Source organism: Crocodylus porosus, unplaced genomic scaffold, assembly GCF_001723895.1.
Source record: "Crocodylus porosus isolate Cpor-Errol unplaced genomic scaffold, CroPor_comp1, whole genome shotgun sequence".
NCBI lineage: Eukaryota > Metazoa > Chordata > Crocodylia > Crocodylidae > Crocodylus > Crocodylus porosus.
This window is the reverse complement of record NW_017728886.1, coordinates 36,652,608-36,663,500: the sequence shown is the minus strand read 5'-3', so window position 1 is coordinate 36,663,500 and position 10,893 is coordinate 36,652,608. Positions and strand designations below refer to the sequence as shown.

Sequence of the window (10,893 nt, the reverse complement as noted above, 5' to 3'; positions counted from 1 at the left end):
CCCCATGGTCATCACCTCCCTGCTGCAGCCACTCGCAGCCCACGTGGGGCTGTCCTGAGCAGGCACAGTCAGCCCCAAGCAGGCTGTGTGTGGTTGCAGTGTGGGGCACCAGCCACGGGGCAGGCAAAGGGAAGTTTTTCCCCCACACTCAACTCCAGCTTGTAACCCACCCCCACTGCCAGCCTGGGCCCCAAGCTGGCTCTGGGTTCGCCCGTCAGGGCTGCGAATGTCTGAAGCAGCTGCAGTCCCCCAGCTTGCTGCACTGGGCAGCGTTTACTGCTCCTGCCAACCTGGAGTTCACATGCTGGGCAGCCCAGAGGCAGTGGTGGCAAACATTGGCCAGCATGGCAAGTGGGGGGCTGCAGCTGCTGCCACTGTGTGCAGCCCCGACGTGCGAGCCCAGAGCCGGCGCAGGGCCCAAGCTGGTGCTGAGCATGGAGGAAATGTGGCTCCTCACCCGCCCTGTGCTGCAGCTACTTGCAGCCTGCATGGGGCTGCCTGTGCCTGCTCAGGACAGCCCTACACAGGCAGCGAGGAGTGCCAGCCACAGGGAGGAGCCGCTTCTCCCCATGCTCAGCATCAGCTCCTTCCCTGCTGGCGAGCAGGGGGTGGGGACTGTGCGCTGCCCCCCGCCTGTACCGCAAGGCTGCGGGGCACTGGGAGTGAAGAGGTGTACAGGGCCCACACCAGTGTCCTGGGGCCAACACCGGTGGGCCCCAGAGCAGGTCTGCAAGGGCTCTACCTGCTGGTGCAGCCCAGCCTGGCTCCACAGACCCCTGCCAGCCTGCGCCCTGCTCTGGGGCCTGCCAGCACTGGCCCTAACACATTGGTCCCAAGACATTGGGACACTGGTTCCAAGATGGTGACCAGGGGCGGGGTACCTGTCAAGGGGCAGGGCTACCCACGCGGTCCTCAACAGCTTGCCAAAACTGGGTAAGTGGCCCTCCTCCCGAAATAACTGCTCGTCCCTGCCTTAGACGAACGCTGCCAATACCTTTTGACAACCGCAGCACCTTAAGTGCTCATTCTTTCAAGGTGTCAAGTTAGAAAAATGGCACATGAGAGAAAAAGAAATCAGTTAGTCATGTGGGACCTCTAGAAGAAAGAAATCAGTTCCACTTCCCTGTGCTCTGGAACCCTGAAACCCCAAGCTCTGGATAACAATGAAACACTGAGCTCAGGAAAATAGAATACACTTCCCTTATTCATAGACAGGCTTATCAGGTACAATTAGTATGCTGTTAGATAGCATCTGGTCTTCATAAACAAAGGCCCATTACTTAACTGACCTACAGCATTATGTAGTATCATTGTTAAAAATGCCAGAATGAGTTCAATCCTGAATAAGTATGATCAACTGAAAGGGCTCTTCCGATACAGACAGTTCCATATAGCATTTTAAATTTAATATGAAGCTCAATTCTTGACAATCTATGGCACCTCACAGATGAGTTGAGAAACAACTCACACAAATGCAGATGCGGTTAGCTGGGTTAGTCTTGCAACAGGGAGAACATAGGGCAACTTCACCAAGCAAACTGCTGCTTATGAAAACTCATGCTTGTATTAGTCTTTAATTGGTCATCCTGTCTTACTATGAACAATTCAATTCTGACTTTTAGATCATCTGAACTCTTCTAGTACCAACCAGCGTTAGTGCAAAGGACAGAAAAGGGAGACCCCTACACGTACAGACCTTTTTTGCAGAAACACAGCATTCCTGCTGCTAATGGCATTGGGCTTACATTGCTCATGGCCCAAGTTATTTTTCTTTAGCACCATGGTTCACAACAGAAAGCTCAGAAACAACTTTTAACTCAAAAGCAATGAACTGTAAAGTTAATTCAACACATACACATTACAATGCGTTCATTCAATACATACTACTAAACATAGCAATGAGAAAACAATGAGCGATTCCCTTTTTATAAGAAACCTAACGGACAGTGCAGTTCACTCTAGCAATTCACTAGGTTATGAAATACAGAATCAGGCCCTAACTCAGAACCCAACATGAAGCCTTCCATGACCAAAAAAGATGGTTGGAAGCCTTTGCAGAAACAGAACTACATACTGTATATTGAAACCCCAGTTCACCATTTGTCAAACTCAGGACAAGCCCATAAAAGTTGCTCCCATTGAAATCAATGGACGCGCTGGAACATTTCCAAACTGAAGGCAGCGATACTGCTCCCATGCTTTGAGTTAAAACAAACAGTCGTACAAGGCAGCCCGAATCAGAGCTGAAGCTTTAACAATGTAGTTTTAACCATGTTTCAGGGACCACAAATACAAGATGGACCATGCACTGACTCAAAATCCCGATGTCAAGCAGTTCCCAGCACTTCCTTCACTTTACCAAAAGCCATGGGGTATTTTCTCCAAGTCAGTCACATAAAAATACTATTTAATAAACTAAGAGAAAGGAGCAGTCGGCACAGGACAGGTTGAAGACATAGATTTTTAAGGGGACGCGTGCACGCATGCACAGGCTTTTACATCATCCCTGAGCTTGAGCACCAAGGCTCGGAGATGGAGTAATCTGGGTGTCGGATGGGCCCTGAAGACCAGGAAGGCGCTGGCCCAGTGGCTGTAGGGGCCGCACCTCTGCCGGCTCTTTTTTAAAGGGCACAAAACTTGGGCCTCCCAGTCGGAACCCGCCCAGGGGGAGGAGGACAGGCCTGGGCCGCCCCGAGGGCCCAGCCGAGCGCGGCGGTACCTACACAGGCCGGGGACGTCCAGCATGCTAGAGACACCGCGGTCGCACAGGTCGAGCTCGGGCTGGCCCTTGTCCCGGCTCTCCTCCACCAGCTTCTTCAGAGACTTGGACATGGCCTGCGGGCGAAACACATGCGCGTCACAGAGCAGAGCAGGGCAGGGCAGGGCAGGGCAGGGCAGCCAGCCCCACACTGCACTCACTGGGCTGAGGGGTCACGTCTCGCAGCTCTGCCCGGGTGCGGTGGACGCCAGGCCCCGCCCCGCGCATGCGCAGCAGCCCCCACGCCCGGGAACGGCGGCGGCGGCGAACCACTCTAAACTCCAAATTAGGCGAATGGCTCTAGGCCGGGGCTGCTCCCACTATCATGGAATGCACCGCTCCCGGCTGGCCAATCAGAGCCGCAGCTCCACCTACGCCCGGCGCCCATTGGCTGGAAAGTTCGGCCCGGGAGCCCAGCTGCCCAATGGCAGCGCCCGGCCAAGGAGCCGGACCCCGCCCGCTGCCGGCTGAGAACCCGTCTGAGGGGAGGGACCTGCAGATGTCAACACAGGCGGGAAGGGAGCGGCGCGCCCTGCGCAGGCCCTCATCCTGCTGTCACACGGGGCTCTGGGACCAGAGATATCCCGCTCTGCGTAGGGCCAGCTGCCCCCAGCTGAAAATGCCCCCTAACCACCTTCATGCTGAGGGGGATCCTGCTCCTTCCCAGGAGAAGGCTGACCGGGCCAGCTCCAATAAATGGCACTTGCTTTGCCTTTGCACCTCTGCTTTCAGGAGTACTCTTGGGGGGATCCAGGATTTGAAAGAGATGTGGGGGAGGTGGTGCAGTGCATGGGCACATATAACAAAACACACTTTTCTCTGGTGAAAAAGAAAGTAGCTTTACTAACAATAGAGCCTGGGGCTATACTATTCAGTTGATGCAAAAACAAGTATAATTTTATTGGAATATGCATTCATTTGCTACATAATAATAGAGATTAAAACCACAACAAACTAGGCAAAAGACACTCAAAAGATGTTGCTTCATTAGTTCTGTCGTTAGAATTAAATCACCTTGCAGATTCATACAGCAAAATCTAGCCTTCCTGAGCATCCTGGCAGTGCATCCATTGTTTTAGTAAGAGTTATTTCCACACCTGAGTTAATGTTTTTAACTAGAGTTAAAAGCTGATCAGCACGACTGTCAAATCGGAGCTACATAACCAGGAGCAGCTAAGGCAGCGGAATGGCTGAAGAAAGGACAGCTTGATTAGTGAAACATTAATACCATTTAAAAAAAGAGAGAGTTATTAACAGTTGTGGAATGAAGAGATCAGAAGGACTTAGGCAGATTATAATGAGCCGTGAAGTCAAGGGACTCCCTTGCTGCTGCCTTAATAGAAACAAGGCCTCCAGCGCAAGGCAGTTGGTTTGGGTAGAGCAGGAATCAAAAGTGGGTGCGACTGCACCACTGCATCCACCTTGGATCCACCCCAAATATTTTTATATCATCTTCTCCTTAAAGGATAGAATTGTTTAGAATAATGGCAACAGCTTTTTTGGGGAGAGATGTCAGACAAATTTTCAAGCATGACATTCTTTTTCTGACACCTGGGAAAGAAGCAGATACAGCCTAAGATAAATCCTTTTGTTTAACCTTATGTAAATGAAAGGAGTGACTTGCACAGGAAACCTGTGAAATGGAGAGAAATTACAATAGTTGCACATCGGGTAAAGAATGTTCGAGAAAGATAAATGTAATTCTGTAAAATAATATGACCACTCAAAAGGTGAGACCAAGTATTACTTATAGTTTCATAGTTTCATAGTGAAACTTCATTGTGGAGCACAGAGAGGTTAGAGGGACAGGTTAAGTGTGATCAGTCATAAAACCATCACCTGTGTTAATTGCAGTTTGGTGTGTCTGGTAAAGTTATGCTAATTTTTTCCCATCTTCTGAAAGATTTTGCTTAAATTTTCCTTCAGATACTAACTGTTAGGTCAGAGGTGAGGTGGTTATTCTGTTTAAAGTGTCCTCACATTAATGACTTGTTGTTTTTGTCCTTTTTCCATTTCCCTAATCCTTTTTTTGGGACCGGTGTACCTAAATAAACCCTGTTTCTACATCAAAACACAGCTGGAAGAATTCCTTTTTATTCTACTATTCGGAGATTAAAGAACCCAGCTCAAACATGTAAGATATGAATTTAGGTGACCAGAACTCTAGCATAATGATTGCAACTTTCACCTGGAAGTTGAAAGTGAAGACCTGAGTTCTAGTTCCTCCTCCAGTAAATACCTAATATAAAATTTGGCTGAGGTTATACTTGGGTCAGCTCTGACCTAACCTGACATCCTAAACACTAGACTAGTGGTTCCTAATCTAGGGGCTACAACCCCATTTTGGGCCCATTTAAATTCAGTTACTGCACATGGGCTTGGACTGCAAGTGGAGTTGGGTGTGGTCACAAGCTGACCAAACTGGGTCATGACCCTGGAATGAGTTCACAGCCTCAAAAAAGACTAGGAGGTATTAGTTAGCTTTTGTTTTTAAGACAGCTTGTGTTACATATACAGCATCTAAAACAATGAGAAACTGATTCTCCAGGCAGTACTGCTAAGCCAAATGGAAGTCATCACAACTCATCACTCCAAATGTGCTGTTGAGAATGTCCTCAAACCCATAGAAAAGGAGAGCGGGCCAAGTTGGAAGCAGCCCACACTTAGAGCTCAGTTCCTTTAATGCAATCCCCACTGCAAAATGTTGCCAACCCTTGCTCTAAATGGTTCTGTCAAGAACGCAAAAGGTCATCTCATTGAATTGGACATATCATCTGGGTCCAGTTGAAGCTATTCTGCTTTATAGGAATATTGAAATTGTCAAGTAAGCCAAAGAGAAAGTAACTAAAAATGATTCTGTAGAGTGGTGATTAGGACCCAAAAATAAAAATAAAAGTCTTTGATGGCAGAGCAGACAGTTGAATAAAGAATACCTCACAGTCGCTGCAAATTGAATGAAGGCTGTGGTGAAATAGAAATAGTTGGCCTCCTAGGTTTCCTTGTGGTCAGATTAAAGATTTCTATCTGCAAAGTATCTTGTGGTTGCTGATGTATAACAATATCGTGTTAAAAGAAAACATATGCAGGCATTGTCCTTCAACAGCATATCCAATGGCGATGGGAGAGTGGCGACAGCGACAGGAGCTATTGATTAATGGAAGTTCCTAGTTACAGACCTGTATGGAGTACATGATTGTCATATTGAACTTGGAACTGAGATAGGTCTGCAAATTGGCAACTCACAGTCTGGCTGAGCAGACCTATACCTGGAACATCTGCACCTTAATGGACAACTCTAACAGCAACCAACTGTAACAAAGGACAGAACTTGTGGTCAGAGAATTTACACAATTTGATATTGACATCACCGCTCTTAATGAGACCAGATGTGCAAGAGAGGGGCAACTTACAGAGCATGGTGATGGCTACACCTTTCTTTTTGAAAAGGAAAAGCCAAAAAGACAGACCCCTCTATAGCATTGGTTTTGCTATTCAGACCAAGATTGTTACTCAGATACTGAAATATCTGGTTGGTATCAATGAGCATCTCATGACCCTTCCTCTTTAACTGACCAACAGACAACATGCAACAGTCATCACTACCTGAGCCCCAGTACTTGATGCAGATGATAACACAAAAACAAGAATTCTGTTCTAAATTTGACCAACTCCTGTCATTTGTCCCCAGAAGAGATAAGATAATTCTTGATGATTTCAATGCTAAAGTGAGCAGGGACTCTGAGCAATGGAAAGGAACACTTGGAAAAGAAGGCATGCAGGAAGTCAATTCAAATGTAATTCTTCTCCTGAGCTAGTTTTAGGAATATGCTTTCATCATCACAATCTCCTTATTCCACTAAAGCAACAGATGGAAGACATTATGGATGCACCCTGGCTCAGAACACCAACACCTGATTGGCTACATCATAGAGCGTGCCCAAAACTGTCACAAGGTCCGTATCACCAGAACTATGACCAAAACAGATGACTGCTGAGATGGATCCTTATTTGATACATTGTCATGTCCATATCACCCCAAAATGGCATGAACAAAAGAAGCAACCAAAGAAAAGGTTCACTATTGAGTGCTTGAAAGACCCTTCAAAGAGCAATCATCTTCAGCAGTGCCTCATCAAAAAACTATCCAACCTCCCTGATCATCTTCATGCCATCAATCACTGGAAGATCCTCAAGAAAGGTATCCATGAAACATACAAAAACTCTTTAGGCTTCTTCACAAAGGAATATCAGGACTGGTTTGATGAGACTACAAGCTGTCATTGACAGAAAAAAACAAGTCTTTGAAGCTTGATGAAATGACATGAACTCCACACAGAAGTAAGACCTTTATTGCCACGCTAGCCAACTGCCCATGAGGAATGGGTGGGAGGGGGCAGGCAGGGACGGAGTGCTGCCACCCACCACCCCACGCCACCACCGCCTCCCAGGAGCCGGGGGGAAGAAGCTTGCCCCACCATCCTCTCTGTCCTCCTTGGCCAGCACCTTATGCTGCCCCCACCTCCAGGGAGCGGGGGGGGGGGAGCAACGCCTGCCCCCCTGCTCCATTTCCTCTGTTTTCTCTGCCCCACCATCATGGCAGTGCTCTGCTGTGCCACCACCACCTCCTGTCCAGAACGCTTTTGGAGTACTCTGATTGGTTGTTTCAGTCAGCATTGTGATTGGCTGCCAAGACAACAAATCAGAGTGTGAATGAAGTGTTATGGACAGACAGACTAAGGCTCTTATTATATTAGAATTAAAGCTGAGACCAAATAAAAATTCAAGAGCGAAAGGACAATTGGTGGGAGGACAAAGCAAAAGAGATGCAAAAGTTTACCCAAAACCATGGGCAGCATATTTTCTTCAGCACAATCAAAGCTATCTATCAGTCATGCAGACAAAGCCATCTCTCTCAGGTCTAAGGATGTAACAACGCTCTTTAAAGACTATTCCACCATTAATGCAGAGTGAAAGAAGCACTTTCAAGAGCTCCTGAACTGAAATTCTAATTCTTTGACTGTACCATTGAAGCCATTTCCCAACATCTCTGTTCCAGGGGGATAAAAAGAGAGGGGCAGAAACCCTTCTCCCCTAATCGGGGTCATGGTGGGGATAGCCCACAACCTCAGGGAAACAGCTGCTTGAGCAAGGTGTACTTGCTTTTTTCAGAGGCAGAGAGCGAGGGCAAGCCACAAAGGAACAAGTCTCCTGCATGGTTCATCAGTCACTTTACTATATGGCTGGAACCGGCGCGGGAGGATGACAACTTCAGAAGACGCCGCCCAGGCATGATAAAAGCCAGTAGTGGGGAAACAGTGGGGAGAATGCAGCAGAGAGGGGCTGTGAGTCCCTCGCTCAGGCAGGCCATTGGGCTGGCCAGGAACCCTCCTGTTCCCGAGGGGAAAGGCCAGGGGTCCATTCCCCGATGAAGGAGCACTCAGCACTTGGCCAGGGAGTGAGCTGAGACCTGGGATCACACCAAGGGATGACTGGCACCTTCAGATGCAGGACGCATGAATAGGGAGGAGGTCCCAGGCCCTTCCTGAAGTTTAAGTTGTTCAACTTTCTTTTGTCTTCATATTGAGGCCCTGTAGGCTGGGATAAAAGGCCAGAGGATTAACACTGGGTGCTGAGCACCGCAGGGCTCCTCAGAGACTCTCGACATCAGAGGGCCAATCCACCATTAGGGTCGACCCAGTACCATGAAGCGCCATTGGGGCGGGGGTGTTGAACTGTCGCCAGGACCATGGCTGATAAGCTGCAGACCACAGCCAATAGGAAAGAGGCAGCCAACAAAATTATCACAGCGCCTGACTTCCAAGGTCAAGAGTGTGAGATTAGGGATGCAGGAGGGCTACGGCACACAACAAAGGGTCAGACTGACCAACATCTGACCATCCCAACAGGCTGGTACATGGCAGGAGTGTAGGGGAGATGGAGCCCCTGGAGCATCCGCCAGTTACAACTCCCAGCATGTCCTTCCACAACCAAGGGGAATCCCAGTACTGAACTTAACACCTAAGGCATGGCAAGTGAGTCTCAGGGTTTTCCCTGGGGAGGAGACAAGCAAACACCAGGGCAGCTGGGGATGAGTCCACAGCAGGCTCAGAGCTCTGGCTCGAGGTCCACATGGGAGAGGCTTCTTGAAGCCAAGCAGGTACAATCTCATTAAGGATGATATTGCAGATCCCCAATTTACCAAAGTTTACTTGAATCTAAGAACCCTGATTTTAAGATGACCCATCCATATTAGATTCTATATATAGAAAATGTATAAATGTGATATAATTTATATTTCTATTTATATTCATATTTGTATTTATATTTGCTAGAACCTAATTATTGGACAGTTGTATTTATTTCATCTTTCCCATCACTGCGGGAGGGGCAAGCAGTAGGGACGCAGGTAGAGTGGGGGGGTCCAAGCACTTTGCCTCCTGCTTGTGCCTGCCCCCTCACCCCCCACCATAGTTTCAGGTCCCCCCTTGTGCCCACCTTCTGTCCCCTCTTCCTTCCCCATCCTCTGCTTCCCCTCACCCTCACAGCCTCTGTTCCATGCTAGCAGGCTTTATCCCTCTTCTAGCCTGGGGCACTGAGCATAGCCGCATCCTGGCCCCACACCATGTGAGCTGTGCACCATTGCTATAGGTGCCAGGCTGGGGCCATGCTTAGTGTCCCAGGCGGTAGCATACCAGAGACTGCTGGCAGAGAGCAATGGTAAGTGGGGGAAGGAGGGAGGAAGAGAGGCAGGCAGGGGGGCAGAGATGGTGGGTTGAAGAGGTGGTGGGAACAACAGACAACAGCTGTAAATATGGCCCTGACCTTGGGTAAGGGATGGAGCAAGCCCAAACCACAGCAGTTGCCTGCCCTCCACCCCAGCACCCTCATACTTGATTCTAAGATGAGGGGCTTTCCCTCCCTCCCCACCATGTTAAATACCATTAAGCAGATGAAGAACAACAGAGCATGTGGTCCTGAGGGAATACCACATGAGCAAGGTGGAAAACTGTATACATCATTATTATGCAAATCTGGAAACATAAACAGATTTCAGGTGACTTGAGAGATGCCAGAAGTGTTACCATATTCAAGAAGGACGACAGCAGCAATTATTGTGGTATTGTGCTGGGAATATAGCTGGGAATGTCCTCACCTGCATTCTCCTTCATAGACTCGCTTTCCTTACACAGCAGTTTCTATCCAAGTTCTGATGTGATTTCAGATTACCCCAAAGTACAATAGATCTGATCTTTATTGTTAGACAGCTGCATGAGAAGGGCGGCAAGCAACACCAAGATCTCTACACAGCTTTTATTGATCCGACCAAGGCCTCTAATTCAATCAGCAGAGAAGTCCTATGGAAAATCTGGATGAGGTTTGGACGCTCATCAAAATTGGTTATCAAATGACATGACAACCTTCCTAAGCAATGGCTTGGAAACAGACCCATTCACTATTAGAACTGGAGTCAAGCAAGGATGTATGATTTCACCAACACTTTTCCATGTATATCGCAGCTATTCCATAATTCATTGCTGATAGCCTTCTATCTGGAGTCAGCATCCAGTATCCCATGGGTGGGGGAGTCTTGAATAACAACCAGTTACATTCCAAATTAAGATAACCAACACTTCTATTAGTGGTCTCCAATATGCTGATTACTGTGTTGTGTGTGCCCACTCAATTGAAGAGCTCCAGGGAACTCCCAATTGCTTAAGAGAAGTATTTGAAATACTTGGATTCACTGGCAGCTTCTTATGAAAACCAGGTTATGTTACATTGGTAAAATCTGTCTTTACCAAATGCCCTATTATCTTTAACTCTATTAGTCACTAATATTTTGACAATTCTTTGGTATCCTTGATCGGTCAGCTTCACATTTTAACCTGAAATTGTTTTGTGTTGTGATTTACTTCTCTTGTTCCATCCTTTATATATTTTATTTTGTTTAATTACTGATTCCACATCTCTCTCTAACCAGTATAGTTTCTTGTCACCCATAAGTTTTTAATATCTACGTAATCATGGTCTTTATCTTTGAACAGCACCATGTTTTTGTTAATAATTTCCACTCAAACTTTTTATTCCAGTCACTTATGCAATAATTGGTTTTCTGAGTGACTGCATAGTTATGA

At 47.4% G+C, this 10,893-nt stretch overlaps 1 protein-coding gene across 2 annotated transcripts in view; it reads right to left on the bottom strand.

Annotated features, from left to right (window-relative positions):
* Positions 1–3,017, bottom strand: part of RSU1 (Ras suppressor protein 1) — a 218,929-nt gene extending 215,912 nt beyond the window's left edge. Inside the window, exons 1-2 of one of the 2 annotated variants that reach the window (XM_019532549.1) lie at positions 2,920–3,017; positions 2,724–2,835 (exon numbers count right to left, since the gene is read on the bottom strand). In XM_019532549.1, the coding sequence (XP_019388094.1) occupies positions 2,724–2,832 (109 nt within the window). In that variant the 5' untranslated portion in view covers positions 2,833–2,835; positions 2,920–3,017. The remainder of the gene's footprint in view (positions 1–2,723; positions 2,836–2,919) is intronic. The other variant, XM_019532542.1, reaches the window with a different exon arrangement.
* Positions 3,018–10,893: the final 7,876 nt, after the last annotated feature.